At 30.7% G+C, this 17,140-nt stretch overlaps 1 protein-coding gene across 1 annotated transcript; it reads right to left on the bottom strand.

Annotated features, from left to right (window-relative positions):
* Positions 1–4,688: 4,688 nt before the first annotated feature.
* Positions 4,689–8,430, bottom strand: LOC122581696 (homocysteine S-methyltransferase 2-like). The gene is made up of 7 exons (XM_043753950.1): positions 8,168–8,430; positions 7,236–7,292; positions 6,931–7,160; positions 6,688–6,817; positions 6,261–6,461; positions 5,842–5,913; positions 4,689–5,020 (listed from the first exon to the last, which is right to left on the bottom strand). The coding sequence occupies exons 1-7, from the start codon at positions 8,336–8,338 to the stop codon at positions 4,814–4,816; spliced, it is 1,068 nt and encodes a 355-aa protein (XP_043609885.1). The 5' UTR covers positions 8,339–8,430; the 3' UTR covers positions 4,689–4,813.
* Positions 8,431–17,140: the final 8,710 nt, after the last annotated feature.

The raw sequence follows: 17,140 nt of genomic DNA, 5'->3' as shown, positions 1-17,140 counted from the left end.
GGTAAATTGGATTATTATAAGGAAATAATTAAATAAACCAATTGGGTGTTTAAGGCGCCAAAATTGTAAAGGGTAATTTATTAAATTAATAATGAGGTTTTGTTTGTGGGAGATAGGTTGTATGCATATGGATCTTTAAACAATGGTGGAAATCAATGGATTAATCTAAGCCCTAGGATCAACCATCATCAAAATCCAATCAAACATGATTGGTTACTCCGGTGAATTACTCTGGTGACTGTGCAATCATATTTGATTGGTCAAGTCAATCAAGCTTGATTGGTTACTCCGGCGACATTTTCTTATCATCTTTGATAGGTCAAGCCAAATCAAGCTTGATTGGTAATCACTAAGACACTAATGCCGTCGAATCTTCTCCGGCTAATCAATTTCGTTTTCGGGTGGATACGGAACGGCCCAGAGGCCCTTATCCGTTCTAAACTGACCGTCAAGTGAGCATATGGGAATGGTATGGATTTGATGGGCGGCGATCCAAGAGATGGTGGATTGTGATTTTTCCGGCGACTTGTGATTTTTCCGGCGAGCTCAAAAACAGTATTTATTGGCTAGGGTTTGTGCGGAATGTGTTTCTGAGTGGTTTGGTACAAGTTTCATGTATCAATTCGAAGAAACAACAAAACTATAGTGTTTTTTTAATTTTTCCGGTGAGTTTTTCAAGTTTTCCGGCAAGTATAGATCGGATCAATTTCTGGTCAGGGTTTGTTCGCGGTGTGATTGTGAGTGTTGTGGTGTAAGTGTGATGTTCTAATTCGAAGGAACGAAGGTTTTATCGGCGTTTGAAGGTTTCCGGCGAAGTCGTTGCATTTTCCGGCGGTTGTATCGCCGGAGAAGAAGGAGGAGGAGTTGGTCGTCGTCGCCGCCGGTCAGAGATAAAGGTGAAGATCGCGGTGGTTCAAGATCCCGTCGTCGGAAAAACGGGGGATCAGATTGTATGTGTGTATGTGTGTGTGTGTGTGCTTGGTGGGGGGAAAAAGACGAGAGGAAGGGGAAGGGAGGGAAATCAATGGTAGGGATTTTTTTTTGAAGATAATCCAATGGCCAAGATTTGTCTCCTAGTTTCCAAGGAAATTTTAAGCCTCAAATGAACAAAACTCTGTGGGAGGTAGGATATAAGAATTTAGAAGGTTTTTTGCGTTAGAGTTTTTCAAAATAGATTTTGCGTTTTTAAAATAGATTTTGCGTACCTTTTGAAAAAGCATGTATGTAAATGTTTTTCCAAAATTACGTTAATAGCAAATGATCTGTAACATTCGTGATTTTGACCTTATTTGACTTATAAAGAAACGTGGTTAAATGTGAACGATTTCATGAATTTATATGAATTATGGAACGTTTTGATGTGTTTTAACATAACGTTGAGTTAAATGGGGCAACGGATTCGTTTTAGCGTTTAATGGTTAACGTTTTGCTATTTGTCAAAATTAGCGGAGCGGGAGCCCAAAGATGGACTCCCTAGGCCGGCCCCCAATCACACACACACTCACTCATCCATTCATTTTCACTTCACCAAATTTCATCTCCTTCTCTTCCCCATTTACTCCATCCTCCTCTTTTGTATCTATCATCCAAAATTCTTCATAAATACATAACAAATTCTCAGATTTCCTATTGTTGTGAGTAAATTAACATAACTAATAATAATCATAATGATAATCATTTTGGTGTATGAATTTTTGGGTATTTTTGGTGCTTATTCTTCTTCAAGAACTCCAAACCCGAATTTGAAGTCTTGAGGTGTTTTGGTAAGTGAAACGTAACTATATTTCTCCCTTTTATGTCTTTAAACATGTTTCTTAGTTGAATCTTATGAGTTCTTGGTCGAATTTGGGTCAAAAACGGGTTTGAGTCAAATTAGGGTTTCAAAGTTTGGAAATTAGGTCAAAACCGAATTGGACATGAAAATGATGTTATGGGTCGTGGAATTGAAGTGGGTTATATTTTTTTCAAGTGTAATTATGTCCCAAAATGTGCCTTGAACCTTCCTAGATCGATTCCTAAGTCAAAAATGAGGTTTTGGAGCGTTTTGGTTCGTGTTTGGCTTGTTTATGTGTAGAGCAGCGGAACCTCGCGCCGCTACCTGGGTAACTTGTGCCGCGAGTTTAGTGCCCATTTGTTCAGAACCTTTTCTCGTGCCGCGAGTTTTGCCTGTTTCGCGCGTCAGTTTTCAAACGTTAATAACTTTTAAACCGTAAGTCTGTTTTAGACGTATGACCTATCGTTGGAATCATGAGAGAGCCTACTTTATAATGGTATAACCCCAATATCCTGAATCCTTATCTATTTCCAAAAATGTCGTGTTAAAGTGTCCTTGTTCGGTTGAACCATAAAGACGTTTGAGTGTCGTGGCATGACCAAACTGAGTCCCGATTGTCATTCATAGTTGATTTACCCTTCTAAAGATCCGATTAGGGTTTAACTTGTGATTGTAAAATGTGTGATTGATAGGTGATGCACACGAAGCGATTGTTGGACATTTATAGTTTGACCTTAGCTTGTTGTAGCCGCTCAAGGTGAGTTTCATAAACCCTCCCTACTCAATTGAGATTCGGGCTGAAATGTGTACGTACGTGCTTGTTTAATTTTTGATTAATCGATTGATTGATTGTTTGATTAACGTATTGACATGTTGCTCGGTTAATTATGCTACCGTTTATGAATACTTGTTGTGGCTTGGATAGTTGTACATACATGGAAGACGATTATACTTTCAATGAATAGAAGATGTGGTGGGAAGGCTGCGGGTGACCCTATATATAAGCATCAATGATTCTTTGAAAGTAGAATCGTAAGAAGTGTATGTGCATTATGTTGTTGATTGATGGAAAATGTTTTGATAAGGATCGGGACATAGGATCTTGCATGATAATATTTCCCCCTTAACGTATTATAGATTTGTATTTGTATGCATGTGATTGAGATAACGAGTAAGTCCACTATTAGTGGCATAAAGTAAACGAGTAAGTCCACTATTTGTGGCATAACGTAATGAGTAAGTCCACGATTTGTGGCATAACGTAAACAAGTAAGTCCACTATTAGTGGCATAACGTAAAGTCCATGTTGATGGCATAACGAGTAAGTCCACTATTAGTGGCATAACGTAAAGTCCATATTGATGGCATAATGAGTAAGTCCACATTCGTGGCATAACGTTGTTGTTAATGATATTGTTTAACGTGTTTATTGTGTATGAATGTTTAATTGTAACGTAACGTTGACATAACGTTTTGTGATCGTATGGATGATGAGGTAAGTATATTCATCCTTGTTTATCGTTAACGGTTGTTATCCCCTCACTTGTTTCCTATTACTTGTCCCTACGAACTCACCAACTTTATGTTGACCCGTTTTAGTACACTTTTCAGGTGAACAGGTTAGCTTAAGGACGTATTGGATGATTGCTTGCTTGACTATGCTAGAATTGGACCTGGACTTGGACTTCTTGGATCCGTGATTCATTTTCCCGATTAGGAGTTATGCTTATATGTGATCCGACATTTGCATTCATGAATGTTTGTATGGATTATTAAATCCTATTTATACATTTAGAGTGCCTCTACATAATTTCCATGTCGTGTTGTGCTTTTCTTGTGATATCCCATGATTCTGCCTTGTTGGGGGTGTTACATGATCACTTTTTTTTTTTATCTAAACACTTTTTAAATTCTTTATGTTTTACAAATGTAATAATCAAATAATCAATTCAAAACGTAATCTAAAATACCTTGATAATTGTCACATTAGTACTGAAAGTTATGTTAAGCTACTTTCCATCCGTTACAAAATAAGCGTCCACTTTCAAAAATAAATTGTTTACTTTTAAATCTTAACACCACACTATACAAAAATTGTTAATATTAATTAGGAGTCTTTTAAAAGTTTGTGTGTTTTTATAAAGTAGAGACTTATTTTGGACGGATGGAGTATTTATTTAATAAAAACAAAAACTCATGGAAATGCAACACATATATGGCATGAGAAACACCTAACACATAAGTGTCTACACCATGTCGACAGCAAGATGGTTATGGTGTGGTGACCACTTTGAAACCCTACATGGTAGCATACTAGCATGGACCAAGATTGGTATGATTTCCACACCATGTGACCAAAAGGCCATGGAATGATACCGAAAGCTCTTTCCCAAATTTCGCTTTCATTTTTTGGAAAAATTGATGTCCAAGGATATGCATACAAATATCATAAGATCAAGTGACTTAATATAGAACATGTTTAGAGTGCAAAAAGAGATGCTAGCCAGCCATCCTCACCATAACGAGCCTTCTAATGGGTCTAGCCATTACAAGGTCAATAACTTGGTTCTTAGGAATACTGGCTTGAGGTCTTGGAACGAAGATAGGGTAGGTTTGACCAAAGCAATAGAACCCAATCCTACAGGTGTGTGAAGTGGGGGTATAGGAGCCTAGGAGGTGTATGAGGTAGATAGTCCCACAAAGACCCCGACTGTATAAAGTAGTTTAGCCAAAGAAGAAACATTTAGTTGCTATATAAGAAATCCAACTTTGAAATGTGTCCATAAATATTGCCTATAAAAATTGTAATCACGTAATTATGCCTAATTCTAGTTTCGAAGTAATAATAAGCAAGTGAATAACTCTATGCCTAATTGTTTTTCTCCATAAGAGAAGAGCCATATAAAACCAGAAGTAACATTGTAACATGTAGATTAGTGCCTTGATATTATTCAGTAAACATTGTTTACACTAGTTTATATTGCTAAAATGGAACTATATGATTAATAAGCTCAAAACTTAGGACATACTAGCCAATCTCTATATGGTTTTGATCATAACACGTCCAGAATCAGTTTGAAGATTTTCAACGAGGGGTGTAGAAACAGATCTGCTGGGAAGTGTCCGATGAATGGCTCTAATGGTGTCGGGTGTAGTTCTGCAGCATCCTCCAACAAGAGATGCGCCCATCTCGCACCATGTGTTCACATATGAAACAAAATCTTCATCTGGAACTCCAGTATTTTGCTGTAACAAACAATAATATTAAGATAAAAGTGATGAGATCAATAACTTACTCATATCCTAGAAAAAACAGAATTGTACTCTGCCAAAATTCCATGACAAAAGAAACTGCAACATTTTCTAGTTTGCAAAGACTTGATCGCATTATTTTTACGGCAATAAAGGTGTTGTTACTCCGTGTTACTTTTCTGCCAATTATCTTTTGTTAGAGGGGACACTTGAACTTACTTATAAAAGACTTGATTGTATTAATTTTATCGCCGATGGTTTAAACAAGTAAACTGAAACATCAAATAAACTGGAAACGGGTCAAAATTCACTAGAAAGGTATTCATGCTGCTTAAAACCTCCATAGTCATTTGTAAAAGTGTTGATCGCATTATTTAAATCTCTAAAGGTTGACAGATAAACTGAACATTCAACTACGCCGAAAACGGGTCAGATGGATTGAAAGTCACTAGAAAGGTATGTTGACACATAAAACCTCCTTTTTATTAACATTTGACCAAAAGTATTCCAGGTCAACTTGTTACCCAACTAGCCATTTTGCAAAGCCTAGGGTTCATCATAGTGTCAACCCTGTCCCATCATTGTAATCTAAATAACTATACCTGCCATGGAATACTAAGCTAGAATCAAATGTATTCTATTGATCTCCACTGTAGAGTGTTATATCTATATTTTACATATAGACAAACAGTTTCTAGATCCATGCAAATATATCTAGAAGTCTTAGAATGCCTAATATATGTGTGTGTGTGTGTGTGTGTATTTAACTGGCAATAAAGTAAAACCAAATCAAAGAAAAATCCATGAGTACTCACCACCCATTGCTTTACTTGAGCATCATAACTTTCACCGCTATTAGGATATATAAGTATTGGTTTTATAGTCACCTGAGGAAGACAACAAACTATGGTTACTAATTTATAATACTAAAATAAAAACAGAAGTGGAAAGAGTTGCCGCTATTGATTATTAGGTATTTTGTATAATGTATTACATGTGTTTCAAAAGTCACTTAAAAATCAAAACTAGAAGATACTGAAGCAGAGTTTTTGCAAGGTAAACTTTGATGCCCTATTACATTTGTTTAATTGTTTTCCACGGCATCAAGGAGGTAAACCTTTTGTAATCCAAAAAAAGAAGAGATCATTTTTTTGCCCAGAGACTAGAGTTGAAGAGTGACAAAGCCTTATAACGACACAACCTTAGCTAATGAAGCATGAAATAAGGGTGATACCTTTTTCATTGTTGAAATCAGACCAGCAATAAATCTAGGAGGGGTGCAGTTGATTCCTACAGCAACAACTTTGTTGCATGAATCAGCAATTGTTGTGCATTCGGCCAAAGAATCACCACTGACCACATTTACACCATCTTTAGAATTAAAGGCAAACCATGCAGGAATATTTATGCCTTCTTCAAGAAGGTCAGCAAAAGCCTGTTAAGGACCAAATGTTGTTCTTGTTAGCATAAATCTCAGTTTAGCTTTAAATATACAAGCACAAGTTAAACTTAGAACTAAGCTCCAAGAGGATGATGACTAAACAGATAAGGCCTGTGTTGGTTTTGTTTCTCTAAAAGATACAACCATTTAAAGAATTTTTTTTTGTCATTGTAGATAGTAAATTTGCTTGAAGTTTTTCAACATACAGAAGAATAAATACCCGTGTTTCTAGCTTATTTGGCACTGTTTCAAATGCAATCAGATCAGCCCCAGATCCAGCTAAAACTTGAACTCTTTTTCGGTGAAAATCCTTCAAGAATTCCAAATCCATCGCCTCACCATAGTCCCCACTATAACAGGGCAGAATAAAAAACAAGATGCAATTCAGAACAATATTCCATGTGTATTGGAAATGCACTGATGACAATCTAATGCAAGCTAGATACAAACTATTTCAGGTTACCTGTACTCAGACCCATCAGCCAGATACGCTCCATAACTACCTACAGATGCGGCCACTAAAATAGGACGATGCTTGAAAATTCTACCATCACCGGTATATTCACTGGAAGATTCACGACATCTCTGATAATATACATCCCTAGCTTCACAGGCTATTTCCACACTTCTTCTAAGCATAATCTCGCCATCTTTTGAAGAATAGCCTTTAGCCTCAAACCCTTGAATAGTTGCCTGTCCAATACAAGAAAAAATTGAAAATTGGAGAAAAAAAGAAATATGCATTTACATGAAGGAGTGATCTATCACCTGATAAGATGCTGTGATGATTATATCTGCACCAGCTTCAAGATAATCAAGGTGTACCTACACTACCAAACAAATGAGTACGATGTACGACACGCCAAGGACAGGACAATCTTTTAACAAACTTTCAAATATTTCTCTATTGAAACTACATTTTCTACATTTAAGTATGCAACATGAGATTGTCCTTTTGATAACACTTATAGTGATAGAACACTAGACTAGATGGTACACATATTAAAAGAAAGTTAAGTATTTGAATATGAGGTCAACTTTATTCCAAAGCTTATCATATATATCCCACTTAAAAAACCTTCTATTTTGTGTACCGAGCTTTCAAATATTACTATTGTAAGTATTTTACTAATGTGACATCTATATAACTAATAACTTTTATGTTTTTATGTGTTATATCCATACAATTTGTCACCGTCTGCAATAACAATTGAATACATAAAATAGACTTTGCACGTTGATAATTGTATCTTTTATCATAATGAAAATTATGGGGTCGCCGTGCTTATATCTTCTTTTTATCAAAACTTAAACGAAATCACCAATCGACTTAACACAAAACTTAGAATTCTTTAGTAAAATATTATAGTTATATTTCTACAAAAACCAAATCATGATATCTATGAATAAAATATCTTTCTATATTATCCAAAAGGCCACCATTGAGGCGTGCAAATAGCGTAACCAGAGGTCTTCAAAGTTTAACTACTAATACAAAATTATCAACTAATTAACCGTCTAAAATCAGTTGTTCCGTTAATCTGCATCCATAAGTCCGTAACTATTCATAATCCTCTCACTTTCTCAGCATCATTATATATAATTGTATATAACAATAAAAATGATAATAATAATAAGGTTAAAATGTAAATAAATATATACATACATATATATATGTGTGTATGTTTATATATATATACCTGACGAATAAGGTGAGTAGAGTTTACAAGACATTTAGCACTCCATAACGGATCATTAAGATCAGCGCCGTACCGTTCAAGCTCCGTCGCTAGTCCGCCGTCAATTACCGCAACGCCGCCGGACTTTTTTAAGAAATCCGACATCAATGTGTCTACATGTGCGCAGCTCATTGTGTTAAAATAGATTAAATAATTAGTTGCCGGAATTAATTAACCGGAAAATTTAATTTTCCGGTGAGTGACGGCGGTGTATAATGAAAGGTGGTTATGAATGAACAAGAAGGTGTAAAGAGTCCAGGTTCAATTTATAGAAAGGGGCCGGGAAATATGTGTTGGAATTTTTGAAAAGTATTTTCATTTTTTGTCCTTGATCTTTTGTATATTGTATAAGTAGATCTGACCTTTTGATTTTTTATTTTTTATCAATCATGATATGAGTATTCTAAAGGATGAACAAAAACTAATTCCTCGTCGAATTTTTATAAGAAGTCTGAGGTTTGAATTACGTAAGGTATAATCTTAAAGGTGGTCAGATAAAAGCTTTAAGATATCCCGATTTGATTATGTAAATATGAGTAAAAAGACTTGCATATTTGAGATAATCTGAATACTGAAAATCTATATACGGTATATGTGTTTAAAAAGAATTGTATAGAACCTATTTTGGGTTTGGTTCTTAACTTTAAATAGTTCTAACTACGTATTTTTAATTGGCTTTAGTTATTATAATTCAATATTGAAACATCTATATTTTGATTAATGAAAAATATATTGTCAAGAAACTAGCTAATTAACCCGGGTTAACTGATAGACGCTTTATAAGTAAACCGAATGATACCTGGGTATCTTTAAAATATGTTGTCATATTAAAATATATAATAACAACATTAAATAAGTTGTTAAGTTGTGATAAATGTAAAAAACGAAATTAAACGGAACAAAAGTTGTTGACACACGTTAAAACACATTTGATTGGCAAAAACAATATAAAAAAAAAAATTTATCCGGAAAGAACACCATAGTTTTCGGCCTATTATAACGAAAAAACAAGGTGATTAAAATCTTACATAATAATGTGACATTTAAACAAAATTTATATTAATGATACATATTTATAAAAAAAAAGATATTTTGAATTTTAAATTAAAAAAGTATGATGATGTCATAATTAAATTAGAAGGTTAGATAGTAATAACACATAAGACAATTTTTAAAAAATCTTATATCATTAAATTTTTCTTTATTAATATAATAGATGGAAAAGTTATGTTTTAGGTAATTATTATCTAAGAAACCAAGAAAATATGTTCTCAAATTAACATGGAACTTTACATTAATTTTACGAAATCGTGAAGGTATATAATTTCAAAGTTTAGGTGGATTTTTACCATAGTTGATTGACTTTTTACCCTACCTGAGAAATCATGGTATTCCTAGAAATAGAGAAAACATAATATTTTGTCCCAATTAAGAAAAGTATAAAATAAGGAGTTTATTGTGACATCCATCACCAAAACCGATAGTTTATTATAGTCTCTAATTTTAATTTCAAATTTCTTAACTAGTCAATATGCCTACATAGTCTAACAAACATAGAGACGATGTGATCATTCCAATATGTGACTCCTATTACGGGAATTCTAATAGTTTAGGATTTAGTCTCTCTATTTTCCTAATCTTATACGGTTATAACTCAACCATTGATATCTAGACATATAATATGTCATATTCATTTCTAGACATCTATAAATCTCTACACACTACTTTATAGTGTGATAAAGGCTATGATCATTTACAATAGTTATATGTGGGGAATTAAGAATAATAATGATAATACTAAAATATAATATGAAAAATTATCTACGACTAATAAGATTATCATATTATAAAAAAAAAATGCAGCAATTTATATCAAAATATGGGGGATAACCCTCCTGACTAGTAAGTCGGCCATAAGCAAAAAAAGGGATGACCATCCCATCCTAATCCTAATGTATTATATGCTAATAATAATGTAAGTAGAAACAAACTCAAACATTATCTCTATAAGTATGGGATTTATATAAGTCTTATTAGTTATTAAAATAAAATAAAAAAAAAAAACTCTAAAACAATCACTCTTTGCTTTGCTGAGTTTGCTCAGCCGTAGATTCAAAAGAAAAGACCACCACAAAACCAATTTTTCTTTACACACAATTAGCATTCTTCTCAAGGATTTTTTTTGGTAAATTAATATAATTTTCAATCTGTTTTCATAGGATCTTATCATATAAAACTTTATGGTAAAATTCTAATAGATTATATATTATGTTGTCAAGGTATCTAAAGAGTGGTCATCAATCTTGGGGTAAAATTACTTATCTCTTCTTTTCATATATATATATATAATATCTTTATATTATTGATCTTTCATTATAAGTAACCTATTTTGATGAATATATATTATGGAAAATTTATAATAATGAATGAAGGGTTTTTTTTAGGTTAAATCAAAAGCTTGAAGTATAAATCACATTATTGTTAAAACTCTATGTATTTATTGTATCATAATAATTAATGTAATTAAAGAAATCCAATTATGAAGGCATGAAAATCATAATAACAGATGTAAATAGGTGTTGGAAAGATTTGAAAGTTTATATATGTATTAGTTGTAGTAGTCTTTAAAACAGTAAGTTTGAGTTATTTCAGAATCTGGACAGATTCGGTTTGTTAACTTTGAAAGGTCGTATCTTGGTCATGGAAGATGGTTAAGTCACGTTTTTGGTGTCTAAAATTAATTTCAGGAAGTCTACTTTCTGGTGGAAGTGGTTTCGTGTCAAAATATGAAGTTTAAGGTTGTCAAACGAATTTTATAACAAAACTGCGCAAAGCTGAGTTTTCCGAACAGATTTGAGTCGACTTCAAATAGTCATATCTTGGTAGATTTTATGAACTGGAAGATTATTTTTTTCCAGAAAAATTTTTAAGATGTTAAGATTGTACAGTAAAAATTTGGATTTTTTTGAAGCTTCGAAGGTCCTTAACTTTTATAAAACTTTTCTGCGCGCAAACAGTGAATTTATTAACTAGTCTGTAGTTATCGAATTTTTAAAAATAGTTCAAGTACAAAATAAATTCTGTAAAAATTCATTTAAGTATCTAACACATAAATGTTACTGTGGTAAAAATTTAAGGACTTGGTTAGTTCGGGTGATCCAGAATAAAAATTGATAAAGTTACCGAAAATTCCAGTGAATATGAGTTTGTAGAATTTAATCATAAATCATCAAGACAAATACTCTATATTAAGTTATATGACCTGTAACTTAATAAAATATGACAAATCATTTTATGAATACTTTGAGTGTAGCCATATGTGTATTTCATCAAATGCGGGTTACAATGGACGGTTATTGACCATGTCCAATAATTGTAACTTGTACATGTATATGTTGTGTAGATTCCAGTGATCTTTTGGACTTTATACAACTGCTTGCTAATTGAGGTGAGTTTCGTGGCCCCTTTTTATTTTATTTCTTTGGGGGAGAATGATGCTCAAAACACTTTTCATTTCTTTACTAGTTGTGCCAAAACTTGTTTGTTTTCATGGACAAATACATGTAATTATGAAATTGTGTATGCTAGCTTGCTTGTATTGATTTCTTTGATGCAATAGATGTCTTTTGATATCTATTGAAGACTATTGGAAAACTATCGACCAACTTTATACTTCAGCTGGTAGTTGTTGGTATTTAAAGCATGATTGAGTTGTTGGCAAGAGTGATGGGGATTGTGTTGTTGGATAACTATGATGGCATTGATCAGTATTTGGATTTGCATACAGGCTGCTACATGTTTATATTTACACTATTGTCCAAACCTCATATATCATGCACAACAAATTCATTTGTATTCCTTTAAACCTACGAACTCACCAACATTATGTTGACATTTTCAAGCATTCATTTTCAAGTAATAACAATGCTTAAGGAGATTGAGTATAAGGACTTTAGGAAGACCAGTAAAGAGATCCTTCATGGACTCCTAGATTGCATTTGAACATTCACTACTATTTGCCACTTCGTTTGCTATTTGAGGCTTGTTGCCTAGACTTATCTCGCTTGTGGGAATCACATTTATTTGGATTTCATTTAGTATAACTCTATTATAAATTCCATGTGCTATGTTATTTCTTTTCGTCATATCCTACGATTCCGCCTAAGGTGGGGTGTGACATTTATACAAAACGGCAAATTTTCTAGACTTTTTTCTAATTAAAAAAGTTACTTATATTATCCTGCAACCCATGGATGAGAGACAGAGAGAGGCAGAATTGTTATATCATTACAAATGACTTGACGATATCATTAAATTACGATATCGTTACAGAATACATTGCAAATACAAATTTTCAAAAACAAGGATAATATATATATTATTCTGCGTTTCATAACAATAACTAAAATTAATAAATAATTATTTTTCATGCACTAAAAGAAAAATGCTTGAACTTATAAAGAGGGTTCTATACTATTGAACTAGCTTAATACCCGCATAATACGCGGAATCTGTACATTATTTTTACATTAAAAGTTTTAATGTATGAAAACAATTAATATATAAATACATATTCACAAGCTTTTGAACCACAATATTAACAATATCATGTTCATTGTCAATGAAAATCGTTCATAAATATTGTTTTCAGGCATAAAAATAAAAAATGTTCATTGTATATTCCAATAAGTGTGTAAAAAAGGGTGAATGTCTAGGAACCCCTTAGTCCCGCAAAAGAATATTTTCTCTCAACCTAGCGACCCTGTAACATTGCGTGACAGTGAAATCTCAAGTTTACCATTATATTAGTTTTGATATATTAAATACATATTTTTATTAACACTAAGTTATAAACACATAACTTTCATATTAGGAATACCAAATGTGTTATATTAATTATGCAATCACATTAAAAAACAAATCATGTAATATTCATATCAACTCATTCTAAATGGAAATTTGTCAAATATTTGTATCATTCACACATATTAGAAAATACAAAAATATATAAACTTTGTATACTATATAAATGATTTTATATATTTATAAAAGACTACGAAATACCATTATTGTACTAAAATAAATAAATATAGAATACTTTATAAGACTCATTTATTTATATAAAACTATGAGGACCAAAAGTGTTATTGACTTATTTTTTAGTCAATGATGATGTCATCAAAATGATCTAATGGTGGAGAATAAAAGATGAAATTTAATCAATGGTCTTTACTTTTCCAATTTAGAATTAAGGGTTTTGTTTTAATATTATATTAAAGATAAAACGAATGACTTTCTTTTTTTCTTAAACTTTTCATCTTTGAAAAACTACAAATATCTCTCTCATTTATTTACTAATTTAAATCGACATCAAATATACATATAATATCTTTAATAAAATAATTTACAATATAGATTTTTCAAGCTTTAAAATAACTACACTACCACATTTAACATCAATTATTTTTAGATTCACCACGATCGCCCACCATCGTCGCCCCCACCACCGTCACCGCCACCGCTTCCGACACTATCGCAGCCACCTGTCGCCGCCATCACTACATCCACCTCCGTCACATTGCACGGACATAAGTCTAGTTATTGAAACAAGCAGATAATTAACTTTTGGAAAATGTTTGTTATTACTTATTCGTTTAAAAAACTCAACAATAAAGAATATACAGACACATTATTTAAAATAAACAATGCCAAACACTCTTTATTCTTATCTTATGCTCGAACCAAATGAACTCATGATATTGGAAAATTGATATACATCTTTCTAATATAATAAAAGAATATACTTTTACTTTCTATTTTTCACATGTTTGATTTTGTCATAATATAATATTAATAAAAGCCGATCCTTATGCTCGAACTAAAGGAACTTACACATTCGAACATTGATATATATCCTTTCTAATAAAATATATCAAGAGAATATACTTTTTGCCTTATTTTTCACGTTTTATCTTGGTATTAACACATAATAATAATTGTTGTAAAACTCAATTAATCAATAAAAGTCGATAAAATTATCAATTAGTTAAATTTATTTTTATTATATTTATAAGGCAAAATTCATTTATGACGAACACATATGATGAAATACAAAAGTGAGTTAAAAAAAAATCTTAATTTTAATATATACTAAAAACCTATATAAAAAATAACAAAAAAAACTAACCTCAATTGACCAATTACAGCTCTCAAATTTCCAAAATTAGTTAAATAAACACATGTCTAAATTAATTTACACTTTTTGGTTTTTCATTTTCAATTTATACTTTTAACCAATTTAAATATAACTAATACTTGATTTCATAATGTTTTTCTAATAACAAAATATAGCTAAAAGCTAGAGAGATTACATATTTATATAAATATTTTATTTTATATTATTAACTCTAATCAAATTAAATGTAATATTGTTGTTATTAGTAATTGTAATTAGACTATAATTAGAATAATCATTGTTGTTATTAGTAATTAAAATCAAATTATATTTAAGATACATATTTTTCTTATATAAATTGAAATCTACAAATAAAATCATACGAGTAATAGACAAAATTATTCGAAAACCCCACGAACTGGCTGTTATTTTTATTGTTCTTAACAATCATGACTAATGTAGATAAAATTACTTTTTTGCAAGACATCAATGAGAACTCGGTGAATTATGTAATCAAAGTTAAGATATTGTTTATCTGGAAGAGTTTGTATAAAAGAAAAATGCTACACCATCCAACCTTGATATGATTTATCATTCAGTATTTACATGTAAATATCTCAATTCATTTTTAAGTATATTTTTACATGTAATGTATATGTATTCTTTTATTTTTCATATACTAACTCTTATATCAATAATGTTGTAAAACCCGTGTAAATGACACGGGTCTAAATTCTAGTATAAAGTATATAGCTACATGAATTAGAGAGTTCTCCAATTCTCTCATCTCCAATGTTTTAAATATCGGTAAATATCGTCCGGTATTACCGATACCGGAGGGCACTACGGTATTTTAAGTCTAATATTTTTTCAGTATTTTCACTATTTAATACCGGGCGGTATTTCCGGTATTTTTAAAAAAAAAAATTTGAATTTCTTTTTTTTGTTTGGAAAAATTTCATATATATCATTGGAGAACTAGTAAATATCATATTCCCCAATTAAATTTTAATCATAAATGTCATTATTAAACATGAAAAATATCAAAAATACTCAATTGCATAAATTTAATCCAAATAAAATATTAAAATCCTTTTAATTAATGAATAACATTGTTGTTTTACAATTATACCTTTTTCGTTATCTCTAACTACAAATCTACAATATATATGCAAAATGCTTAAATACTTTACACTCACCAGCATCTTAATATATACTATAAGACAGTTGAACTAACGACTTATTAACTCTCGCTTATGTCATCATTTAGATTAACTATAAATTAAAAACTTAAATAATCACTATCAAAATATATTATTATATTAGTATTGATATTAATTTTGTAAAAAAAATCTTATTAATTTATATTTTTTGTTTTCCATCAATAATTTACACTTTTAGCCATCAATACTTAATTTATATTTATTTTTAGCGTGTTATGATTTCGCATCATGATCAAATACATATACTTGAATGTCAAGTACAAAATCACAAATATGTTTATATTTTAATTCCTAATTATCTTTAATAATAATATCAAATTATGAGTACAACTAGTTTAAAAAATTCTATAATACAGAAATTATTGTAGTATCATGCCAACACTGGTAATAGAGAAATTATTTGCAAAATATAACATTTAGAACTGTATACGTTTAAAATTATAAGCTTTTATGAATTAAATGTATAAACATCTAATATTGATAATATCGTAAACTCCATGTCTAGTGTTAGAATTGGGTCTAAAATCTAGTATGTACTTAAAAAATCAAGTCTTTATACAAACGATTATATCTCAATCCAAAATGTGACGCCAATTTAATAAACTCCAAGGTTAATTAATGTGGCCCTTATGGAGTTCATCTTTTATTATACTAAAGCACAGTTGCTCTAATAACTTATTGACCAATTACATCTCTCGATTTCTTAATGTTGACTTTTGTTTTCAATTTTGACTTTAATTTACACTTTTTTGTTTTCCATCATAAATTTACACTTTTTACCCGATAATTTTAATATAATAAACAAATATAATAATAGCTAATATATATATGATAGAATAATAGTTAATATTTATCTAATAAAATAATAACTAATATATATCCAATTTATTATTTTTACCCGATAATTTTAATATAATAAACAAATATAATAATAACTAATATATATCCGATAGAATAATAGCTAATACTTATCCAATAAAATAATAACTAATATATATCCAATATATAATATGTTCTATCATATATATATAATTAACTAATTAAAAATAAACTAAATTTAATGTAATATATTAAGATTTTAATAGTAATTATACTATTTTAATTTTATTTTAATATATACTAAATAACAGTTGAACTAATGAATTATTAACCAATCATATCGCTCGATTTTATCAAATTGACTCTCGCTGATGTCATCATTTAGTTAATTACATAGTTTTATTTAATTAATAAAAAACAAAAAACTAAAATAATTAATTTTACAATGTTAATAAAATTGGGTTCTATCTACAAAGTCCGGTTTTTACACACGAACAATTGTACATTGCATTATCTCAAGTTAAGTCGAGAAGGGGCTTTAAGGTGTTAATATGTGACAAAGATGAAAAGACAAAAAAAAAAACACTACAACAAATTTCGTCCATAAAGAAGTCTTTCAAATGATGAAGGAGGGTATATCCTTCCAATGTTCTCTTACTCGTATTACATTAGTTTTCTTTCTATTAGCTTAACATTCTTGGCATTTGAATTGAACAC

Source organism: Erigeron canadensis, chromosome 9 (genome assembly GCF_010389155.1).
Source record: "Erigeron canadensis isolate Cc75 chromosome 9, C_canadensis_v1, whole genome shotgun sequence".
In the NCBI taxonomy this organism is placed as follows: domain Eukaryota; kingdom Viridiplantae; phylum Streptophyta; class Magnoliopsida; order Asterales; family Asteraceae; genus Erigeron; species Erigeron canadensis.
Note: the sequence above shows the minus strand (reverse complement) of the source record. Positions and strands in the feature narration are given on the sequence as shown.

What these genes read in the sequence shown, in the direction of transcription:
- LOC122581696 (XM_043753950.1), bottom strand. Translation starts at nt 8,338, where the DNA reads ATGAGCTGCGCACATGTAGACACATTGATGTCGGATTTCTTAAAAAAG. An exon ending in TCATCACAGCATCTTATCAG is followed by an intron (nt 7,161 to 7,235) that starts GTGATAGATCAC and finishes TGTATTGGACAG; the next exon opens with GCAACTATTCAAGGGTTTGA. An exon ending in GCTGATGGGTCTGAGTACAG is followed by an intron (nt 6,818 to 6,930) that starts GTAACCTGAAAT and finishes GCCCTGTTATAG; the next exon opens with TGGGGACTATGGTGAGGCGA.